This window comes from Phaenicophaeus curvirostris, chromosome 5 (assembly GCF_032191515.1).
Source record: "Phaenicophaeus curvirostris isolate KB17595 chromosome 5, BPBGC_Pcur_1.0, whole genome shotgun sequence".
NCBI lineage: Eukaryota > Metazoa > Chordata > Aves > Cuculiformes > Cuculidae > Phaenicophaeus > Phaenicophaeus curvirostris.
Window position 1 is genome coordinate 62,821,907 of NC_091396.1, and position 24,614 is coordinate 62,846,520.

Sequence of the window (24,614 nt, forward strand, 5' to 3'; positions counted from 1 at the left end):
ACCCCTTTCCATCATCTTCCAACAGTCCTGGAAGACTGGGGAAGTCCCACTGGACTGGAGGCTGATGTTGTGCCCGTCTACAAGAAGGGTCGCAGGGAGGATCCAGGGAACTACATGCCTGTCAGTCTGACCTCAGTGCCAGGAAAAGTCATGGAGCAGGTGATCTTGAGTGCTGTCATGAAGCACATGCAAGAGAACCGGGTGATCAGGCCCAGTCAACACGGGTTCACAAAAGGCAGGTCTTGCCAAACTAACCTGATCGCCTTCTATTACAAAGTGACTCGGCTGCTGGATGAGGGAAAGGCTGTGGATGTATCTTCCTGGACTTCAGTAAAGCCTTTGACACAGTTTCTCACAGCGTTCTGCTTCGGAAACTGTCACCTCTGGCCTGGACAGGCGCACACTCTCCTGGGTGGAAAACTGGTTGGCTGGCCGGGCCCAGAGAGTGGTGGGAAATGGTGTGAAATCCAGCTGGAGGCCAGTGACAAGTGGGGTTCCCCAGGGCTCAGTGCTGGGTCCAGCCCTGTTCAATGTCTTTATCAATGACCTGGATGAAGGCATCGAGTGCACCCTTAGCAAGTTTGCGGACGACACTAAGCTGCGTGGAAGTGTTGATCTGCTGGAGGTCAGGGAGGCTCCAAAGGGATCTGAACAGGCTGGACCACTGGGCAGAGTCCAATGGCATGAGGTTTAACAAGGCCAAATGGCGGGTCCTGCACTTGGGGCACAACAACCCTGTGCAGTGCTACAGACTAGGAGAAGTCTGTCTAGAAAGCTGCCTGGAGGAGAGGGACCTGGGGGTGTTGGTTGACAGCGACTGAACATGAGCCAGCAGTGGCCCAGGTGGCCAAGAAGGCCAATGGCATCTTGGCTTGGATCAGAAACAGCGTGACCAGCAGGTCCAGGGAGGTTATTCTCCCTCTGTACTCGGCACTGGGGAGACCGCTCCTCAAATACTGTGTTCAGTTCTGGGCCCCTCACCACAAGAAGGATGTTGAGGCTCTGGAGTGAGTCCAGAGAAGAGCAACAAAGCTGGTGAAGGGGCTGGAGAACAGGCCTTATGAGGAGCGGCTGAGAGAGCTGGGGTTGTTTAGCCTGGAGAAGAGGAAGCTGAGGGGAGACCTCGTTGCTCTCTACAACTACCTGAAAGGAGGTTGTAGAGAGGAGGGTGCTGAGCTCTTCTCCCAAGTGACAGGGGACAGGACAAGAGGGAATGGCCTCAAGCTCCGCCAGGGGAGGTTTAGGCTGGACATTAGGAAAAAATTCTTCACAGAAAGGGTCATTGGGCACTGACAGAGGCTGCCCAGGGAGGTGGTTGAGTCACCTTCCCTGGAGGTGTTTAAGGGACGGGTGGACGAGGTGCTAAGGGGCATGGTTTAGTGTTTGATAGGAATGGTTGGACTCGATGATCAGGTGGGTCTCTTCCAACCTGGTTATTCTATGATTCTATGATTATTGTTCTTCTGCACCACTGTTAAGAAGCACACAGTGCACTTTGAACACAAGATGCAGCTGACTGGGGGGCAATCAGAAACATATTGTGGGACTATGTTTTCAATCACCCACTTGCCATTTGGATCTTGGCTCTTTCAATGTTACTTTCTGCTGCAGAGAGCAGCAAGTTAAAAAAGCATTCTAACTTTCCACGGGACAGTAAAAGGAGTTAGAATCATCTTAGTCGTGTTTCTTAGCATCTTACCTTTGCAGGTAGCATTTGGCTGCATTCCAATCACTTGGTCTGTCCGAGGTCCTTTGGTGTTGGCAGCAGAGCTGTGAATGAGCTCTTCCCACTCGAAGAGGAAGATTCCTATGAGTTGATTTCTAATTTCCATTTCAGACGCGGGAACAGGAAGAGCTGGAGGAAGCTTTAGAGGTGGAGCGACAGGAAAATGAACATAGGCGACTGCTCATACAGAAAGAAGAGCAACTACAACAGATCATTAAAAGGAAGAATAAGCAGGCGCTCTTGGATGAATTGGTGAGTAATGAAACCAGAGGCTTTGAATGCTCACTAGCAGAGCAAACAGCAAGTATGTTGACATTATCTCCACCATAGAATCAGAATAGTTTGGGTTGTAAGGGACCTTAAAAATCATCCAGTTCCAACCCCCCTGCCATGGCAGGGACACCTCCCACTGGATGAGGCTGCCCAAGGCCCCATCCAACCTGGCCTCGAACAACCTTGCTTCCCTGGACAACCTATAACAGTGATTAACTGTGTGGAATTAATGTATCTTCCCCTTTCTGTTGCCTCATCTTGCATGTTTTACATTACGGTTCCTCATGTATAATTTGTTTATATGTTACAAACAACTCTGGTTTTGGTAAGTGAAGGACTAGGAGAAGACTGCTTCTGGGATTCTTAGATGTAATTGGACTCATTGTCCAGAATGTCCTTTGCTGGATAGAAATTAATTCTGGGAAAGCATTCTTGGCTGTTTCTACACAAAATGAATCCTGGATAAGATTCTAGGAAAGAAAAATGCAGAAGTTTTTGTTGGGGTATTTGAAGAAGGCTATTTTCCTCATTTTACCTGTTTTGATTTTTGTTGTTCCTTCTTCTCCTAGTGAGCTTCCACCAAATGCTCTTTACTCTTTGTTAATTGACATGTGGAGGCCTCTTTCCAAAATAGCTTTGCTGAGTCCAACCACTCTACCAGTTTACTTATTAGCTGACATTTGACTGCATATCTGAAGAAAAGCTTGTATAAAACTAGATCTAGATTTCTGTTTAATTCATTGACAGTATGACAGCCACGGGCTTCAACAGTGATGAAGGAAGACTTGCATTGGCATAGCTGGTGTGGTGACTCCTCCACCTTGAACCTGAGTTGTGGTAGGTGAGGACTTGCCATGACTGCTTGCCTGTGTTGCCTTCGACTAGTGACAATTGCATCTGCTTTGGTGTGTGTCTGATCATAAGATTTGTGAGTGGCGGTTGAGAGGAGCTACTAAGTTGGTTCAGCTATCGTGAACTCTTATTATTGTGGGCTTGCTAAGCAGCCCTGAATAGTGGATGACAGTCTGGTGTGTTGAAGCAGCGTGGTAATCAGGAGCTGCTTTATGAGCTCAGCTGCCTCTGCTGAGGGGAGTTAGTGGAGAGCAGGAGATGGTCACCTCAGGAGTTATTGGAGCATTTGTCAGCTCTCTTGGAGTTGGAGCGTTCTTTGATCCTTTTGTACTCAAAAGTTACTAAAAAAAAAAATTACCTTGAGTGTGTAACGTTCTCTTACTGCAAACTGTGTGCATGTCAGCTGTTCCCTTTGAAGTGAACGAAGCGTGGATTCATTGGAGGGGTGTACAGATGATGGAAGAAACACGCAGCTACTTGTGGAAATTGTATTAATCTTGTCTTTAGCCGAGTTTACTACTGATTCTGCATCAGAAATGCAATGCTGATATGTGAACACAGAGAAGCTAAAAAATTTGTTATTTAAGCAGGACCTACATATTGTTTTTTTAATACATGTGTGTACAGACAAGCCTGTACACACGTTCACGTGCTCTAACACCCATGAGAACCAGCTATGTGTAACCATAAAGTAAATCAGAAAAAAAAGAGCTATGTATACGTGCATACGTGGGTGCAGCTGTGTCAGTGTGGTTTAAAGCTGCTCAGTGGATTTAAATCAAAATTTCTCTCATATTTTGGTTTATCTTAGATTAATATAACATTAGTTCCTGCTTTGTATTATCAGTCCCTACTTGAGACAGTCACTTTTCTACTCTTCCAGGAAAGATGGAGTTCCCTTTTGAACCAGCGCAGAGGCACTGACATGCAGAGAGAGCATCGATATGCAGTTTAGGAGTTTCAGGGTATATTTCTCAACCAGAAGTCCTGGTAACCTGTCACTGGTTTTGCTGAAAGGAGGTGGTGTTTCATTTTTTTTTGTGGACAAAAGCAAAGGTGTGCATAAAGGGTCTTTGAAAATCTTCCAAGTCTGGAACTTTGCATCCAGCAACCTCTTTTTAAAGTTAAAAGTGCTTACAACCCACAGAATTGTTTGAGTTATGGATCAACTAATAATAACTCTACTGTGAACTTGGATTCAGTGGCTCAGAATAGGGATTTTAAACTGTTTTTCAATTTATTTCAGTCCTGTGTTTCTAAAACACATTCTTAACATGGTAGAGGCCAGTGATGGTGTGTGTTTGGTTTAGTTTTTTTTACACAGCTATTGGTTTTACTGGAAACCTATTTCACCAGATGGGTTGAGGAAAGGCTGGTTATAAATAATCTTTAAAACATGACCAAAGTAGGTAGTTTTAACTGTGATTGCATATGTAGTGCTATTAAAACATATCTTAATATTCTAAAAACAACAGAAAGGTGATTTTTAAAGGCTGGGGAAGAAAAACAGGCAATTTGAAGTTATGTCTCTTATGAAGGGACACCGTCAACTTAAATTTAAGCCACAACTTGTTTTGTAATACTAAAGGTTTATAAAACGAGCACTGAAGTGTTTGTATAATGACTTACAAAGTCTCTGGAAAACCAGCAGCTGTTTAAACAAATAAACATTTCCTATGGTCTCTGAAATCCCTCTATTGCTGTGCTGCAAATCTGAAAATGAAGCTAATCATAAGTAAAACTTAATTGAGAAATGCAAAAAGCAACCGTAAGCAGTAGCAGTGTGAAGAGCTATGTTAAACAAAACAGTCTTATTTCTGTGGTTGCTGGTACTCTGCTAAACCAATGAGGATTAAATTCTGGCTACAGTAATACCAGTGATAAAACTACTGACTCAGTAGGATTGTGAGTGTAGAGAAAGGTGGGGAGCTGCCACTTCACCTGCTGGTTCAGAATCATCTCGTTTGGATGTGTCACCTGGTGCAGGGAACCTGCAGCCCCCTTGACCAAGTGACCACCTGGGGCTTGGTCTTTTTTTTTAATGATTCCACCCTGTCCAATACTGGGCAGCAAGAGAAAACTTAAAACAGTTTTGTTTGGGTTTTTTTTTGTCTGATGCAAGTAGAGATGTCAGGTCTTTTCTCATCCAAGAAAAAAAATTTACCTTCTGTGTTGAAATCCTAGCAGATGAGGAGATTCATGATTTCATTTGTTATTTATACTATTGTGATATGGAGTAAAGGTCTCAGTTGTTTACAGAAGTGTGTGAGACTACTGTCCCGCCTTCTAAAAGGTTATAATTTAGGTAGTCCAGAGGCAAGGAAAAAGGCACAGAAATGTTTGGTATTTAGAATGTTGTGTGGTTGGCTCTGGTTTCTGGTCAGCTTGGGGAGTGATCTGGCTCCTGCAGGTCAAACTAGACCTGGGGCCAAGGCTCCACAAACCCATCCTCTGTTGGGAGTGGGGAGGGGAAGGCCAGGGTCACTCACTGAAGAGGTGAACGAGGCATTGCAGGTGGCTCAAGCTCTGCAGGCTCCTGAAAGAGCAATTGGATGCTTTCCCTCAGCTGCTGCCTGTTACATGTTTTTGCTTCCCAGTACTAAATTCAGCAGATTTTCTATTACCTCTCTTATAAGTGACCTCTTTTACAGTGAAACCTCTCACTTTGGAAGCACAACACCTTGTTGTAGTTTAGACTTGTAGTCTCACATGCATTTTATATATTATTGGAAGAATCGTGTCTGAGTTCTGTTTAGGGTTTGTTTTTTTTTTTTCAACCAGCCTAGACTTGGACAATCACAGCTGAGTAAGATATTAAAGAACTTCCCGTATTTACTGTATAAACTCTCTCACTTGTATACAGAGGATTATGGTTCTGCATTTAAATGTCTTCTGTGTTGTGGAACTTGCTCTCTGCTCGCCAAGAGCCCGTACTTCCTGGCCATGAGCAAACCAGCGTTGCAGCACATTGCAGACAGGCAGGTTTTCCCTGGGCTGTGGCAAAGCTTGGAGTCAAGCAAAGGGCAAGCTGCCTTAAAGACATCGTGTCCCCACTTTTACCAGAACCTCAGGGTTTTTGAGACAAATCTTTTTTGCATTTTGCTTTGTTCGTACTGTTTGACAGTTTGTTTTCCCCATACAGAAAACGGCTGATATGGATAAATGCTGGCAGGATTGAACCTTTCATGTGTGTTAATAGTTAACAGAAAGACTATGTGCATATTAGAAAGGATAAACAATCATGGATGTGGTGGCTTGCTGGCGCGGTGTGGGTTTCCCACAGTTGTGTAATCTGGTTACTGGTCATTGTGTGAACTCTTGAGAAGCTGGTACAAAAATTGCCTTCTTTTACTTCTTGTATTAGAAACGCAGGAACCTTTAAGGAATATGAGAGGGCAAAATGAACCAGAAAACGCTTCACGCTCTTCCTTTCTCCCCAGCATATTGAAACTGATTATTAAAAGAATCCACCACCTTTAAACTCTGCTGACAGCCAGCAGCATGTGCAGCTGCATGGTGGTTAGGATACTTATAACACTTTGAAGATACAGACTGTAAACTAATGCAGTCAAGGTCCACATTTTCTCACAGTTGTACAGAAATTAGACATCTTGTTATTACACTTTAGATTTTAACCTCTTCTTTCCCCTCCTCCTGGTTAATTGCAGGAATGCGAGTAGCATTCTGTGCTTTAGTTATTGTATTTGTTACTCTGTAACAGATCTTGTCATGGGAAATTTTTTGCTTTTAGCCTTTGCAATCTAGTTGTAAGACAAAGTGAGTGTAACAAAAAATAGAGAAGAAAGAGGACTGGAGAGTGATGTGAGAAGTCAGTGTACAGTGTGACTGTTCTTCGTGGTCACTTTGGAAAATTTCTCTAGGATGCCATGAACTGCGAGGCATCTCATGGCATTGAAAACGTCCAGCTTCTTACCCTGAAGTAAAAAATCAGTGCCTTTTATTAACGTTTGCTTGGTTTTGTGAGCAGCAAATATGGTTCCTAGTTCACTATTTGCTTGATTCTGGGAAACAGAAGTGTGTGTGACATTTGGGGGCCTTAGGAATAACGCACTGTGCTAGAGCAGTCTGGGAAGAATCTGTCTGAACTTCTTTCCTGCTCTCAACTTCATGGTTGTTCTAGGTAGGAAGTCCCAAGGATTTCGGTGTGTGTGTGGACAGTTGCATTAGTTTTTTAGAAAATTATTGGCCAAGTAGTTTTCTGACTCTCTCCAGAATGTAGTTACAGATCTGCATGTTAATAATAATTCTGTTCTGAAAGATTAAGTAGTTCATTTGCTTAAGTATTCATTTTATTACTTTTTATATATATACTTTTTTTAATTTGGCTGGCTTCCCTAAAATAAGTTGAAGGAGAAAATAAATATGCTGTTGGTTGTGCTTACAATAGTGCCATTGTGCAAAGCAGAGCAAGGATCAGTTCCAAACGGCCTCAGGTGAAATCTAATGGGAAACAATTTCAAACTGGTCTGAGTTCACTGGTAGAAAGAATGCGTCTTAGATAAACATCTGATCCAAGTTATACTACTTGGTATTATTCCTTTTCTGATTAAGTTCTAATTTTTTTTTATTTTAATAAATATAGTTGCATTGGCCAGTTGGAATAAGGAGCCTGTTATATTGTCTTTAATGTGGATTCTATAAAAATGGTTGTTTGCAAGTTACTTTGATTTATGAGGTTGCTGCAGCTTTTTCTTATTACTGAAAATGATCGTTTTCTGTAAACTGTTTCTCGTAGAGAGGATACTTAGCATTATGCTGCTCCGCTAGCGATGGCCTTTCAGACACAACTTGCAGTTTTGAAGAACATGCGGTGTTAATTAATATTTGTTTTATTGTAACATTCAAATTTGCTCCTGGTATGTTTACAGGAGAGCTCCAGTCTTCCTGCTTCACTGCTTTTAGCTCAGCATAAGGACAGGTCCACTCAGCTAGAAATGCAACTGGAAAAACCCAAACCTGTCAAACCAGTCACGTTCTCCACTGGCATCAAAATGGTAAGACTTGCTTTCTTTCATTTTTTTAGTGCCTTTCAAAAGACAAAGGACTTCCTTATGTGAAATTTAGAGGTTATTTAAACGTGCGTTGCATATTGCATGAAATACTGTTCTCTTCCAATTAAATAATTAAATAGGAATTAGTCTAAGAATTTAGTTGTTCTGCTAGTAGGAATATAGCAAACATTTTCATTGCATAGTTGTCACAAATCAAACCATACCTCCTCATTCTTCCCCTCAAAGTCTTGGTGTACTTGAATTATTTTTGTCTCATTTGTTTGCCTATTATGGATGTTGAAATTGTGGAAATTAAAGAATAGGCTGTACTTTCTTCTGATTTACTTTAAGCACTGCAATAATCTGTGAGTATGAGATGAACAATTTAGAAAATGGTGCTGAGTGGTTAACGATGCTATTTTCATTGTTATTGAAGTCTAGGAAGCAACAAGTATTTTTGTAAATGTGTTACTGCTAAGGTGGCAGATCTGTCAGTGTTCCTGTTCTTTATCCTCACATGGTACAAGTATGCATCAGCCTATGTGTGGAAATGTAAAGTTTTGCGGAGCAATTTGGAGGTGGAGGATGAGTTACTGATGTTTTTTGGACCTTATGGGTTTCCTGGTTTCTTTTAAAACTCTGAACTTTTTTAGGCTTTGTATTTTCGAATTGATAATGATAAACGGTGTCTTGAAAATAACCAATATTCTCCATCCAAAGAAGTCAGCAAAGTGAAAACCTTTGTATCACGCTAGTGGCCCATCAATTAATTGGTTTGTTTTGTCAGGGATATCTGTGCTGTGCTCATTATCCCTGAGAGAGTTCAAAATGTAGAAGCATTTGCAGCTTATTTTTTCAAAGGTAGCATCAGTTTTTGCAGAATTCTGCAAATTGTATTCTTTTCCTTTGTGTAGCATGAAAAGTATGTTCTTCATTTTTCTTTTAAAACCTAAGCATCTGGGGGAGATCAGTCTGCTTTGTGAGACATTTTGTGTTTGTGTAGATAAGCTAATGGACAGAAACTGTTCAGTGTTCTGTTCAGAAAATGTCCTAACTGAATGCCTGTACTTTTTCTCGCTGTTAAATGTATTGTTGATAATTCTTAAAGCTGTTGGCCTTTCTTCTGGAAAAAGGAAGAGGATAAGCTTATGCTCTATGATGAGGACCATGGAAATACTTTCTAATGCATTTGTAAATGGCTATTAAATGCAGTGTGCTGAAGGGGACCATTCGTATCTGCAGCCCTAAGGAAACTTCATCCAGGAATGGTGAAAGATTTGAATAAGGAGCTTTCTACCATTGTGACATTTAAATCTTAACCTTTGGAATAATAGGGGATTCTCCAGATAACCAATTGTCACTTTATCAGTGTTCAGAAAGTGTGAGTAGATAACTGACTTAATTTGTTAAGCCTGAGACAAACAAAACAAAAGAACTCACCCTGAATGACCTTAGTCCTAGACTGAAGAAGAACAACTTAAATAAGAATAAAACCAGTTAACAATAAAATTCAGGATAGGGATAGTTGAAGTTGGTGACTACTGTTTGTGGAAAATGGTTTACCTTAAGCAAAACAGATTTTACACTGATAAAATTACAGGTTTTATTGAGGAAGATGCATGTTTCTGTGTTTTATTTATAGAGTGCTTGATTCAGTTATTAGATAACAGGAATTTTTAGAATTGCATAGGCATTGCATTACACAATAACAGTATTGAGATTCTGCACAATAAATGGATTAAGTGGACAACTTGTAATTTCTAAAGTAGTTGTTCATTACCACAACATGGGAACATTTCTGTGGGTGTTTTCCTGGGACACAGTGCAGTGTGTGGAAGCAGATGTTGAATTTCTGTGGATGATGTGCAAGTTGGCCATTTGCAGGGCTGTTTTGACAAGCTGACCTCATTTGCATGAAATGCATTTTAATGTGGCAAAATGCAAAATTCTAAATAGAAGAGTAAATAACAGGCTCTGTGAAGAGGATTTGGAAGTTTAGCTGAGCAAGTAAACCAGTTAAACCTTTCACCACACCGTATGTGTGTGTGTGTGGCATTGTATGTGTGAATAGTAAAGTAATAAATAGAAAAAGATTTTTCCTTCTAAGTGCAGTATTGGGAAGATCACGGACTGATGAGTTCTACTGACTGCTTTTTGAATGCAAAAATCAGGAAGAATGCAAAGAGAAGCCACAAAGATCTGTTCAAAGGCAGAAAGAGAAGCATCGTACTGCATTCTGTTTCTGGTTTAGGAGAAGGTTAAGGTAGGACTCACTTTACCATAAGTACCTCCTCAACACAGAACACTCCAGATCCAAACAGTGCAATAGTAAATGTAGAAAGGACCTGTAACCTTAGTTAAATAAGTAGGTACTAAATAGGTTCTGAAGGAACAAATAGGACTTAAAGTTCTCAATGTTCCACTGGTTATTTGGACTCACTGTTAAAATTGACTCTGGAATGCGATGAAATCTCTAATTCAGATTAGGACTGGGATGCGTCTTGAAAAGTTACTGTAGATAAATGTTGTTTGGCTCTGAAGAGAGGTTTTTTGTGAAAAGCAAAACTGTTAATTGTATGTGATCTGTGACCATGTATTCTAGTGGCAGCATAAGGTGAATTCCCACTCACCTTCTGAGATTCATAATATATTCCAGGTTGAGTGTTTTTCTGCACACCTGAAATGCTCGGGCCATTCATCTTGCATGGCTTTACACTTAAAATAGGTAGTTTTTGTTGTACTGCCCTTCAAGGGCGCAACTATTCACACTGCTTTAGCTTAGCTCCTCTCCGAGCCGTGGGGTTCACACCACTCATTGGTGGGGGCAGCTCTAAGGGAGTTCTGAGTGTCCTAAAAAAGGAGAGTTCTGATTAATGCTTTGTTTGGCAAAACAGTTCTGCAAATTAAGTGTGGCTTCTGTGAAAAGTCTGTGTTGTGCTCACTGCTAGAGTTTCGGCTGCACATGTCTAATGAGTCACTAGGTATGTTTTCCCCTGTGCTTTTATTTCTTCCTGATAGTTTGGACACTGACCTTTTCTGATGGGTGTTTTCCTTAATATTCTTTCCGAAGAAGGGAATCCAGATAGAGCCAGCTGAGGCGCTGGCTAATCCAGAGCTTGTGTACTCAAAGACTATGAAAATAGGCCAGTTGTGGCAGTCCACGGGTTGTTTTAGTTCAAACATGAGTGTTTTTTCCTGCGATGGTCTTGGTTGGAGATGTTCTTCAGCCTGACTGATAATCAGACATGTTGCTCTGTTTCTGACTTGCGAGGCATGCTCATTCTAGTCTCTGGGGCTGTGCTTAAGGAAGTTGGCTCATTTAAGGTCTCATATTAGTGCTTGCAGGGGGAGGAGGGAGTGTCTTTCACATGTAAGCTAAGCAAGAGCATCCCCTATAGCACAAAACGGACAATTAGCTCATAGGGATGGGGTCTCCTTCACTTTTCCTTTGGGTTAAATTGAGCTTTTTTTGCTCCTTTCAAGTGGAAGCTGTTTTTTTCTTTGCAGTCCGCTCATTAATTTTTAAATTTCATTTCAGTGGATTATATCCTCTGTGCATAGAGCAAACCCACCTAATCAGTTAGTTTGACTAAGTTCTGCAACTGGGGGGAGAAGGTGCTTCAGAGTTTCCTACTTATCATACTCATCATATTAAATAGGCTTTCAGTCTTATTAAATCTTATCTCAAATAATTGTAAAGCAACAAAAGAAACAGCAAACCTTAATTGTTGCAATACTGCTAAAAATACTATTTCCTGTACTATTTCCTGTTAATGCTTGTACTTTAGATTTTAGTAGCCATCAGAAAGAACAATGGTTATTGGAAATGAATGATGTTTCTAGCATTTATAGGGCTTATTAGGGTGTGCAAAACAAATCTAAGGTCTGCTAATAGAACTATTGTGTTTCTTGGTGTATATAGTGACCACTTCTGGTTAAGAGGTTCCTGATTTTAATGTATAAAAGAGGTGCTCATATGAATGGCAGTTGGCAAATGCAGCAGGAATTAATTTCATTGCGGTAATTTAGTTTTCTTTTTATGTCTCTGGTGTTTACAGGACTGTAGGAGCCTTTTGGTGCTTATAGATCTGTGCTTTACATTACTGTTGCGGTTAAAAATGCATAGAAGTGTAAATGTATTTAACTCCTCTTTAATTGATTTGGTACTGGGAGCACGTGAACCTCTGAGTCTGCAGTCCAGCTATTTGCATGTTTGTAAAAAGCATGAATGCCCAGAACTGGCTCCCCTGCCTGCTCTCTTCAGCAGCTTCCAGGCTGCACGCCCTATCCCTTTTCTGTTCCTTCCAGTTTTATAATGTTTCTTTTCTCCCTTCACCCAACCTCCCAGGAGACTTAGCCTCTAGTGATGGTATTCTTGAAGCAATTGCACATAGTTAAAAACTCAATTACCTCTAATTGGATTGCCCAAATATGCAGGAAAAGAACATAAGTGTCCTCTGGCTGGCTACCACTCGGGAGAGTTTACTTTTGACATTTTCTACCCCAGTACCTCAAAACTAATGTAATACATCATTGACTGCTCAGTTTCTATCGTGCCTTTTGGTTTATTACTTAATAGCAGCGGGTGTATTTATTAATAGAACTATCAGTGCAGTGTGTTGTACATGCTTCGTCATTACCGAGATGGTGGCAGCCCCTCTGAATTTGCAGTTTAAGTAGATGTGTCAGGGAGGGAGGGGAACCAGATGCCCGGAGGGGATGTGCACGCCCAGGATTAGACAGGAGAGCAGCAGCGGAAGGAGGAATAGGATCCAGCCCTTCTAAATTCCTAACCTCATGTCTCTTCCTCTGAGCTGGGCTCCATCTCCTGTCAACAGCACCCCTGAATGGCAGCACATTAGGAGTGAAATATCTACTTCTGCTTCTCTGTCCAAGTAGCAGCAGCAATGTCGCATTTAGCTTTCTGCGTGTCTGAATATTACCAGGATTTTGTTCCAGTTCTTTTAGTTTCAGGCCATTCATAGCTGAGCACTGGGGAGAGCAACGTGCAGCTGGAGCTTGCAGGACGGAGCAGTCAAATCAGTATTTCAGAGGAATGGTCCTGTGTCAGACACAGGATGTCTAGGACACCTCAGGAATGCACGTTACCGCTAAGCTGAGCGTACAAGTGTTAGGGAATAGATTTCGTGCAGCGTTACGCTTGCAGCATTATTTGAATGGGAAATGATGTTCTTGTTTTACATTATGTGGAGCTATTTTTCTTAAAACATTGACCTCATCAGCTCAGGTCAAATGAACTGTTCTTCATTATTGCCTTTTCCTGCAATATTGCTTCCTGTGCAAACAACTGCACAGAGGCTGCTTCTGTTTCTCCGTCTGTTTCTTTTATAGCTTGTGGAGCAATTATCAAAAATGCTGTTCCAAATGCAAAAAGGTCTGTCAAAATAGCTTTTTAATCAATTGCGCTCCTTCAGAGTCACTTAGACATATACCAGGTGCTCTGAGATAAGTAAAGTGCATGTTGCCCTACAGTTTAGACTGCAAGTGTTCTGCAGCTCCTGAGAGTGCTTTGCTACCCCATCTGTGTGACCTGGAACAGTATCAGTCTTCCAGCCAATCCTTACTGCTCTGGTTTGGTTGGTTTGTTTGTTCATTTTGGTGCGGTGCCTTTTTTTTTTTTTTTTTTTTTTGAAGTGCTTTTAGTATTTGCCTAAAGTTAATAAATAAATAAAGTAACCCGGTTTCCTTCCTTCACTGTTAGCTCAGCTGGTCCATCTTCAGGCTGAAATGCTTCAGATGGAATTGATCTCATTGAGATGTACGCCAGTCTGGGTTTAATTGGTGTTTTGGTTTTAATCTTCATTTGGCTCATGCTACACATTTGTTTTTTGCAGCTGGGTGGAACAGTGCCCTTTTCACAGCACTTTGTAGTTCAGAATCACAAGAAAATCACAACATGCCTTTTTAAAAGGAAAGGGGGTGTTCAGGCATCTAGATACCCTCGAAATAGTTGTATTTGTTTTGGAGAGCATGCATGTAAAAGTAAAATTTTTCAGTGGCACTGAGCATTATCTAAACCTCCAGCAGGAGCCTGGCTGGATATGAACTTTGAGGCTGCTGCATTGCCCTTGCAGCCTGAAAGTCTGTGCATGGTGGCTCTATCCCAGCTCAGCGCTCCGACACACTGGGCTGGGCAGCAGTCCTGCGTAGCAGAGTCCTGTTGCAGAGGAGACTCAAATGTGCTGGTGCAAGGGCAGTTGCAGCGCTTTCCAACAGGCCACTTGATGAAGACACTCAGAGAACCAGCGCTGCTGGCCAAGTAGCTTCCCTGGAGCGGAGATTCACAGGGACTGCATGTTTGGAGAAATTCCTCCTTATAGTCTAAATCTGCCCCTCTCCAGTTTATACCCATTTCCCCCCAGTCCTATCACTACAAGCATTTGTAAAAAGTCCCTCCCCAGTAACAATATTTTGTTTCATTGCATTGATCTGCTGAGAAGGATGACTTTCTGAAAAGGGAAAAAAAATTTTGGCTGCTCGATCTTCACCGTCTCTAATGGTATATGGGTATAGAGCTCATGTATATGACCTAAGGGACACAAAAAAATACTAAATGATAGAATGCAGGTTCGAGCTAACATGCTGGGTTTTAACAGTGACCTAGAGTCCTGTGCTCCACATACTGCTTACGTAAATCTCATAGGATTATATATACAATATGCCTGCAATTTAGGAGTACTGTGGTGGAGAGTGATTAGCAGTAGTAAACGTATTTGTCATACTAAATCTCTCTCCCTCTATTTAAATAAAGATGTTTTGTTAAGAGTCAAGCACATACATGCAGAACTGTGCTGAAAGTTTTTGAACTCTGGTTTTGAAGTGTATGCCAGATAAACTTTGAGTGATCTATCATCAGAACGCTTCCTGTGCACTCCAACCCACGGACTGCAGTCTGAAACATTTAATTGGTTTCTGCCCTTACTATGTAATTACTATTCTATCGAAGTGCATAAACGTTAAGCACATTATGTTGACTCAGTGGTTGTTTTTTTTTCTTAGTATAGGTAAGAAATTTTTTGGGGAAGAAAGAAGTAGTAAATGACTGTATTTGTCATTTTACCTCCTCTGATTTACACAATGCTGGCCTTGGGAAAGGAGACTGGATTGTGAAAATGCAATCCTACCTCTCCCTGTATCTCTGCAGGATTTCTGTTTGGAAGGAAAGATGCTGTTGTTGAAATTAAGCTGTTTGGTGGACAAACACAGTCGGAACTGCTTGACCTGATTTTGATTTATGGTAGGGGTCTCTTATACTGCTCTGCTAGAATAAATATTTGTTCATTTACTTTAAGGCTCCTTTACATGGCTAAGGAGCACATGTTTATATACACGTAGTATAAATACAAATTAGGCCCATAAGTTTGCACAGCTGTAATGACTGGAATTTAGTAAATGAAATAGTACCAATGCTGTTAATTGTACAGGACTGAATGGCAAGACAAGTATACTTGTTAATGAAGTGGCTGTAGCCAGCAGGGAGGCTGATCTACCCTTTAGCTATCACTTTTTAGAATGGAACTGTTCTTGGCGTTTGGGTTTTCTTTTTAAACATTTTCTTTTAGTTTTTCTTTTCGTTTGGGTTTTTTAATCTCCTGTTTGCTTTATGGAGTTGCCCAAAAGCTTACTTGTCTGACTCTTTACCATCAAATTTCTCTGCTATACTGCATCTTGTTTTGGTTCCTCAAAAAGGTGCTGCATGGGGTGAGGCTGGTTGGGAGAAAGCTGCTAGAAGGGTTCAGCCAGGCTGTCAGCTGCTTTCCTGCCTCTACAGGAGCAGAAACTGGGACGCAGCAGCAGGAGCTGGGCTTTGGGTCCCAATGTAGGATGCCCTGATTCCACTGTAAGCAAGAGCCAGACCTGCCACTGGCTACAATAGCACAAAGACACGTTATGAAGTGATCTTAAAAACGTCCTTTAAATCAACCTGAGATCTTCCTATTTGAGTCTTACAGCTCTGAATATGCTCATGCTTTGAGTAGGTGTTACTGTGAGCAATAAGGAAAGATCCGACTGAAAGAAAGAAGGTGGCTGAGGGGAGAGTCCAAAAAAACAGCTGGCAGGGAAATAAAGAATAATAAAATATTTCTCAATCATTGTTTGTTTTGGAAAGATCATGCTTTAAGCACATGGAAATACTTTACACGTTTGAGAAGTGCTGACTTCCTACATGCCTTATGAAGGAACAGCAAATCATTCATATAATGTAAACACATTATAGATTGTTCCAATATAACTTTTTTTTCAGTGCTGCTGTTCTTTTTAACAAGATACAATTTAGTGCATGCATGCTCTTGTGATGCTATACTTTGGCCAAGACTTGCAAACATCATAAAGGTTAAATATTAGAGTTGAGCAGTGTAAAGCTATTTTTATGCAAAAAGTTTTTAAATAGCGCTGCTTGATGCACTGTTTAAGAGTAAATGTACCAGAACATAGTGCTAGGCTGAAGCAGGAATAAATAGCTCATCTAAAAGTGTGAATATAAGTGGTCTCATTGTGCCTTGATAAAGATGATACAAAAAATGAGAAGAGCGGACAAAGTTCCACTATAAGGGTGGAATTCTTAATTGGGGAAGGAAAATTAATAAACCGAGCAGATTTGGTGCGAAAATCACAGTAGGTATTTGTGGAGATGTATACTCGCAGGGCTGGGCAGGGGTCTTGAGAGGTCAGGGGTTCTTCCCCCGTGGTGAGGCACTTTGTGGTGGGTACCTGTGTGACCCATCTGAAGAAAGGGGCCTCTGCAGTCTCCTGGGCAGCCTCCATGACCCCTGCTTTTACACTGCATTTTACACTGTGTTTCCATGACCCCATGCAAGTTAATTTTCTGTCTAGGTAGGTGCCAAAACCAGGTTATTCTCTGCCTCTTTTGTAGGAACTGTTGATGTACTTGAAGATGACTGTGTAAAGATAATTTCACAAAATTAAATATTTTAGAATTTACATTTTAAAAAAATAGTTGAGATGCCTTTATGGTTAGTTTTCTTCTGCAAATCATTAATAGACTGTCTCCAGTTTACAGACAAGATGTGAAATGACTTCCATCAGTGGAGATGAGAACACTTTAGAGAGGAAAGTTATTTTAAAGAGAGTAGTAAGAACATCTGAAAAATCGTAGCAGAGCTGTGAAGGATTTGAAGCCGTTCAGGTGAGCTGAAGTAGTGAATTTGTATCCGAGCACTAAAGAATGCGTGATCTTTCTGCCCTGATCCTTTTTTCTTAGCACTTGCCTGCATTTATGAGAACATTACATGTTTTCTTCTAATCCTTTTTCCTGTTGCTGCTGATCAAAGCAGGTTTGTGTCATTCCTTCGTCTTCTCTATTGTTTACCTGGAGGAGGGCTGGTGACCCGGAATGGCAGAGCTGGGCTGGTGGCTTCACAGATTCCTCCGAGTCAGCTGTCGACTGGGTTGTGTCTGTCTCATTTCAAAAGGCTTGCTCATTAGGCATACGTGTGCAGACTTATCTCAAAGACTAGTTTTATTCCTGGTTATTCCATTTCCCAATGAACTAGGCTCTATTTGCAGATGTCGTAGAGTATATTGACCTTGTAGCACAGTTAAAAAATCTCCTGTGTGCCTGTATTTTTTCTTTTTTGTTGCCTGTTTTCAGGGCCTTCTTTAGGCAGATTTTGAGTATGTAGAGCCCATAACTGGCTTTTCTGAAATTCCTACCAGGCTCAAGTCATGCAAGGGGAGCCAAGAGGAGGATGAGGGATGGCTGTTGTAGTAGGTAGGCACTGGAAGAAGCATGGCAGAGAAGTTGGTATCAAGTGCTGGCAGCAGCAGTGGTGATGTTGGGGTGGAGCATGGGGTCAGGGCTTGAAGGGATGGGGAAGCGAAGGGCAGCGGGTGAGATGGATGGGGCAGGAGATGGGACTTGGATGTGAGGTGCTTTGGAGAGAACGTGGGCCAACAGTCTGAGGGGGGAGGTTTGAGGCAGGGCTTGGCAGAACCGTGGGAGTGAGTGGGAGAGTGGGGTTTATAGGAAGAAGGGCTAAGGGGGAATTGTAGGAGAGTTCTAGGGCAGATGACTTGGGAAACTGGGGGTTCTGGTACACGAGGACTTGTCTGGATGAGTTCCTTAGCAAGAAGTCTGGTCTCTGAGAGCAGCAGGGGATGATGTGTGCACACTTGAGTGGTTTCAAATGTGACACTACCTCAACTTGTTACCATGAGTTCTGGCTGTAGGCAGGGGTGGGGTGTACATACAGGGCTTGTGATTCTCACAGCATCTTCTGTTTTACATTCATCTCTGTTACAAGGTACACCAAGTTTACCTGTACGTTAATTCCCAACAAGGAATGAAACCGTCCGCGTGTTGATTGAAGCCATGCTCTGTGTGTGTGCATGTACTACCTTTTTGCACCTTATCTCATGCCTAAGTGAACATAGCAGATAAAGGAACATTTTCTACAGGGTCTCAGAGGGAGGACATTTTAAAATGAAAAATACATTTAAAAATAAAGATGTTTGTCAAAGGAGCTGGTTGAGGCCTTAGCTTTCAATAGCCAGTGCTCATCCAAGATGCACTTGTATTGTACTGGGGTACTCCCAGCAAAAGATATTTTGGATCAAAGAGACGATGTTCTGTACCAAGGAGACTTCAAAAGTAATTTCCCTGAAGAGTGTTTGTTCAGGTGCAGAGGGTGGAAGAAGGGAATATTGTTTTAGGCAATCAGTGTTCAACATCAAAAGGTGAGTTTCTCCGTATGTACCTTGTCTGGACTCAGATTGTCAGTCAAGGTGTTGCTGGAAAAGAATATTGACAGCTTTGGCTACTAATGAAAGAGAAATCACCCTCGTGAAGAAGTGCGTTGGTCTCTGAAAGTCTGGCTTATCTTTATTCTTCTTAATTTTTTTTTCATTTTCAGAAGAACAAACTGAATCAGAGAGTACATCAAGGTGGGGAATTTGACTGTTTTAGTTTATTGTTCTGCTTTTCTTGAATTTAATTGCTACACAGGTAACCCGGAACATTTTGGGAGGCCCAGGTGTAGTTTGTGACCTGTGTTATAGTTCAGCAGAATGTGTGGCAGAGCAGTGAAATCCTCTGCCTCTTGCAAAGCAGATAATAGCATGGTAATATGTAGTATTTTATTTAGGCTCTTAAAAAAAAAAAAGTAAGGATATTATGACTACAAAGAAACCTGCTTTGACTCATTTAGACAAATGTGTGTAGCGGTATGGGCAGGAAATGGAGGGACAGAGAGCACATGTGGAACCATCTATCTAAATTAGCTGGAGGGAGGCCAGGAAACTGGAACTTGCAGCATTTGCAGTGATTAGTGGAAAATGAAATGATGGCTTTGTGTAAGAATAATGATTCTTGTATGATCCTGGGACAGCGAGGTAGATCCTGCAGGAGATAGATGGTGCGGTTAAAGGTGGCGTATATGGAGCTGAAAGAGAAAGCTAAGTAGGTTGGAGGGAGGAACAATTTAAAACTGAGGGCTGTGCACAGGAGGAAAGCAGCCTGTATTTTTAGGTCCGAGGTCTGTTGTCCTATTTCATCCCTTGAAAGAGAGGCATAAGTAAGTAGAGCACCGCTGTCTTCTCCAAAGCATAGAAAGAGAATCACAGAAATGTGATCCTCTGCAAAACTGTCAGAGGCAGCGCTCAAGTAAACAAGAGCTGCTGGTCTGTGCTGTGTAGACGTGCTGACAGATCTAAAAGGGATGGATGAAGGCATCTGATCCTTGCCATCATCAGGCAGTCTTTGGCACCAGGGCTTGGAGCTGCCTGTGCTTCTCTACCTGTGGTCATATGTATGTGGCTGGCATAAAGGGAAAAGCTACGTATATCCATGACTACATATTTGTAATGCTTCCAAATGAAATCCCATTTGGAGTGAGATTTGAGCCAGATCACAACTACAAGTTCAGAAAAGGGGTAACCAATGGAGTTGTTGAATTTTCCACCAGCCATACACACACCTTAATGTGGGTAGAGGTGGAGGGCTTCATTGTTATCTGCTTGACAGAAATCTTGGCATAGGTCTTCAAGATCTAGCCCCTGACTCTCAAGGTCTGCTGGCACTCTTGGATTCCCCTTTTGGTTGTTTGCAGCAAAACATCATCAGAGTTTTCTATCACTGGGGAGGGAGAAGACAAGGGCTTGGCTTGAGAGCGGATAGGAGGGTTGCAATGGAAACTTCGTGCTTCCTGCATCATTACCCATTCAGTTTTCACTTATTTTGATCTGTCTCTTTATGGGATGAAGCCTTGAGATTGAATCCCCATTTTAACTTACGTGGAGTCTGAGCACTAGACAGGATTAGGCCAAAATTTATCTCAAGTCGAGCAATTCTTAAGTCAGTTTGGAATAGGGAGGGGGTGGAAATCCTTAAGATGCAGTTTAGATCAAACCTTAATGTTGAATTAGTTTAGTTTCACCAGGGGTCTTGTGTACAGCATCTGCTTTATCCAAATTTTTAACCTGTCTTTTGTCTGGTTAGTTAAGTGAATTTGATACCCAAAATTAAACAGATGTCACTTTTAAAGTAGCAGAAATGTTCTTGAAGAGTGTTCTAACCATTTAACTGTTGGTTGCTTTTAAAATCCATGTAAATAATTTTGGCCATTGCTGGTGTGCTAGGTACAGCTTTTATCTTTGTTCTTAAATACAATGTTCCCTGACCATGCTGGTTTATTTTCTGTTATCTTCAGTCCATCTGTGCTCCATCAGACTTAGAAAGGCAAGAGTGGGCTGTGCTGGAGGTAGCAGAGAGGGACCTACAGCTGGGAAGTGAATTTACATGGTAAAATCACTGCTGCATATTCTCTTAGGAAACCTCTGGTTGCAGCTCTGGAGATTTGAAAGGGCAGTACGGGCCTGGGAAAGGTGGGAGAAGAGTGGTGTGTGCTCTTATCTTTTTGTATAGGGAAATTTTTGCTATTCTGTGCTCCGTCTTTGATTTTGATGGCAGAAAAGGGGGAGCAGGAAAGCTATGGAATGGCCAGCTGAGACTTTTAGGAAGGGGAGAGAGATCCCATACCTGCCATCGCCCGTGGGTGATGGGGAGAGACGCACACAGCAGTTCTTTATTTTTGCAGTCGGAGGTATGTGTGTGTGCATTGTCAATTGTCCATGACAGCTGATGCTGGGGGAGGGAGCTTTTGAGGGGAATTCAGAGATTTAGATCAGGGAATATTTCCTTCAATCAAAATACTTCATTTCCAGTTAGCACCAAGCAGCTATCAGATGAAGCCAGTTCAAACATGATTTTTGGACTGGAGTATCAATGCAGCTTTGGCTGGGTGTTTTTGTTTCCCTACCAGGGCACGTTTTGCTGAAGGATCAATTAGAAGACCCGAAGGCATGCAGATAATGTGAATGATAGGGTTACTACTCTGACCACTTTGGCAGATTCACTGGATTTAGAAAATCTGCCCCTTTCATTATTATTTTATGCTTTTATATTTTCTGATTAAATTAAGCTTGGATTTTTTTTTTTTTTCATTATTTGCGTAAAAGCACACAAAGTATTACGGTAAGGCCACGGAAAATAACTTTAACTTTTGTACTGTTCTGAATTCTAATTAAAAACCTGTGAACTTCATAATTCATCATTTTACCATAGAAGTGTGCTCTGACGGTGACAATCTAATATCCTGCAGCAACTTCATGGCATTAGAAAAATAATTAATGGACCCTTTTAGGGCCGTGTGTGTTGCTACAATGTGGAATAATACTTCAGTGTTGTAAGTGAATGGTGTGCTAGGAAACACTAATCCCTCATGTATAGTAACAGGAAGTATGAATATTACTTATTAATAATAATATAGAACACCTTAGCACACGTTCTTTTTCTGGGCATGTCTGCCTTTTTGTAAACAACAGTGAATTTTAATTACAGAAAATTGGTGAGAAGCAAGAAGGATTTGTGTAATTAAGAAGATCTGTTTATTTAAAAGCCTTTAGAGGTTGGAAAAGATGGAACTTGGCTCTATGCAAGGGGTGAATGTTGTGCAATAATGCCCCTTCATTCCCCTTTCATAATAAATCTCCGCAGAGTATTCATCTAAAGGGCTGGATGCCAAAAAGAACAGGTTCGACTTGTCTGTGAGGATTTACACCACAGTAAAATGCACAACTGCTTTTGTAGAGGTCATTGTGAAGGTCAGGGAGCCAGTGTGCACTGCTGAATGAGAGCAGCCTGTAACAATGGTGTGAGAGGTTGGACTGGGGGAAATAAATATTTAAAACCTCATATGAAATGTAGCAATAAGCTGAAATCCTTAAAACACATGACTTCAAAGCATATATGTGGTTTTGCAAGAAATGAATGGTCTCTTTTCCAGAAGTTTGCATCTCATACCCTCTTCTGAATGGAGCTTCTTGGTCAAAATGCAAGTTTTCTCAATTTCTGTCAATTGAAATTGAAATAACGTAGTATGTCTAATATGAACACTCTCAAACCACTGGCAATTGCCTCTGTCCAGTTTAAAAAGCAAAACACCCGTACTGATATTGAGGTGGATTTAATTACCTGAAATTTGGCACACCTATTTTTACAAATAAGGTCTGAGTTTGACCAGAGGATCACTATGTCTTTAAATAAAAGATGATGATCATTTCAAATGGCAACCGGCCATCGGTGGGGTTTAGTGCAGAGATTAATTAGTAAACTTTGGAATGCGCTACAGCAAATGCAGCTGATTGGCAATAGCACGTGGAGCAGCAACTGGTGGAAAGGCAGCGCTCGGAGCAGCAGAGGTATTTCTAAAAAGCCTTATGAGTGCTGTGATGTGAGGTGCTTCAAATGGTGCTGTGCTGATTGCAGCAAACCACCCGCTTTCTGTTTAGACAGTTTAGTAAATGCACAGATTAAAGAAATCTGCTGTGTGTTTGGAAAGAAATCAAGTTTTCTTTTGATGTGTTTAGGCTCACCCTGTCAATAAACAGTGATGCCCTGGACATCATTTTACAGAGGATGGTTGTCTGTCTGCAGTGCATTTGGCAGTTCTTTTACTAGGAAGAAAAATGTCAGGTGTATTTTTAAATGCTGAGGTATGATTTAGTCAAAAAAGACACTGAAGTAACCATGGTTAACTTGATGGCTCTTGCATTAAGCCACTTCCTAGAATTCTCGCCTACTTTTAAAAATTATATGGATCACTGGGTATGTCTGTTTGCGTGATTTTATATTGCTTATTGTCTTTAAAATCCGAAAAGGAAGACGTTATTAGGGAAATTTGGAGACCTCTGCGTATGAGCTTTCTAAGGAAGCTTGATCTATTTGGTATGAGTAAGACACACAGTCCCTAATTGGGACTATTTTCTCAGTTTGTGTAGGCCATAGGGTTGGGGACCAGATAATAAAATTAGGATGGTTTATGTAATAAATAACTCTTGAGAGATTACTTGGAAGCCCTGTATACTTCTTAAAATCTCCCAGTGTTAAATATTATTGTATAGGTCTCCTGATGCACACCTGCAGCATGGTCAAGCATCCATTTAAATCACTAAGAAAGCTCACAGCAAAACTGTTCAGGGCCTCTGCTTCAGAAATTAGTCCGAATTAGTCATATAAATGTTTTGATCTCAAAGTGGCAGAGATTCTTGATATCATAAGATATGGATCATCCTGGCTTTGACTCAGAAAGCCCTTAAGCGTGTGCTTTAAAATTAAGCAAGTATGTGTTCCTCTTGGCTTAACTCTCAGGTCTGTTACTTTGTCTTCGTAGCATTTCAGTCCCTTGAGCCCATCAAATTATTGTGGTGGATCTGTGGAACAGGCAAGAGCAGATGCTGGCATCTTATACTTGATCGTGAGCTTTTCAACATCTGACCTGTTGAAATGGTCCACGGAAGGAAGAGGAGCAGAGCCGGAGTCATCGGGGTGCTGATTGTTTCTCTGGAGACCTGTTTCTGCAAGCCTCTGCTTCCTAGACCATTGTGTTTATTGCCATAGGTAATTGCAGTGAAGTGGATGGGCTCAGTTCACGCAGTCAGGTTTAGGCTTGCTTGGCTTTGTTGGGCTGGACTTGCAGTCTGCAATCCAGACAAAGTAATTGGTGCGTGACTGCTCCCTTGAGTTTGCAAGTTTGTGTGCCTAAAGCTGGACAGTTTTCTAAGCTGAATCAGTGTTGCTGAACCGGAATCTAAGCCCCAAGTAAGTGTATGTTAGAATTTCCTGATAGCAAATAATTTGTTAGCTTGACGTGCCTTTAAATGAATCCTGTGTGTAAATCTGCACAGGATTGGGAACAGGCTGCCCCGGGAGGTGGTTGAGTTGCCTTCCCTGGAGGTGTTTAAAAGAGGTGGATGAGGTGCTGTGGGGCGTGGTTTAGTGATTGATGGGAATGGTTGGACTCGATGATCCAGTGGGTCCTTTCCAACCTAGTGATTCTATGATTACAGGGCCCTGCAAAATGTTCAATGATAGTTTGTTAAAAACTGTGTAACTAACGCCCTTTGTGTGTGAATCTGCGTGGGTACGTATATAACAAACATCCATGCACACAAAAAAGCATCTCATTTAAAACCACTGTATTTGAACACTGCAGTCAACTGGCTAATTACTGAGCCTTGGTTATTTTTTTAAAACTAAACCTGCTGTGTGTATGGACAATATAAGTGTCTAAGTACGTTACAAAGCATTATGAATAATTAAACATAAACTGTAGCCCTTGACAGAAACAAATGTAGGTCCATTCAGTGATGCATTATCCTGTCTGGGCTCCTGGTTTGCTTTGCTTCAACTGCTTGTGTGAATGACAGAGCAA

At 41.5% G+C, this 24,614-nt stretch overlaps 1 protein-coding gene across 1 annotated transcript in view; it reads left to right on the forward strand.

The window, feature by feature from the left end:
* MNAT1 (MNAT1 component of CDK activating kinase) overlaps positions 1-24,614 on the forward strand; it is a 132,898-nt gene that overhangs the window by 55,239 nt on the left and 53,045 nt on the right. The window contains exons 5-6 of the mRNA XM_069856906.1: positions 1,838-1,978; positions 7,741-7,866. Of these exons, the coding sequence (XP_069713007.1) occupies positions 1,838-1,978; positions 7,741-7,866 (267 nt within the window). The remainder of the gene's footprint in view (positions 1-1,837; positions 1,979-7,740; positions 7,867-24,614) is intronic.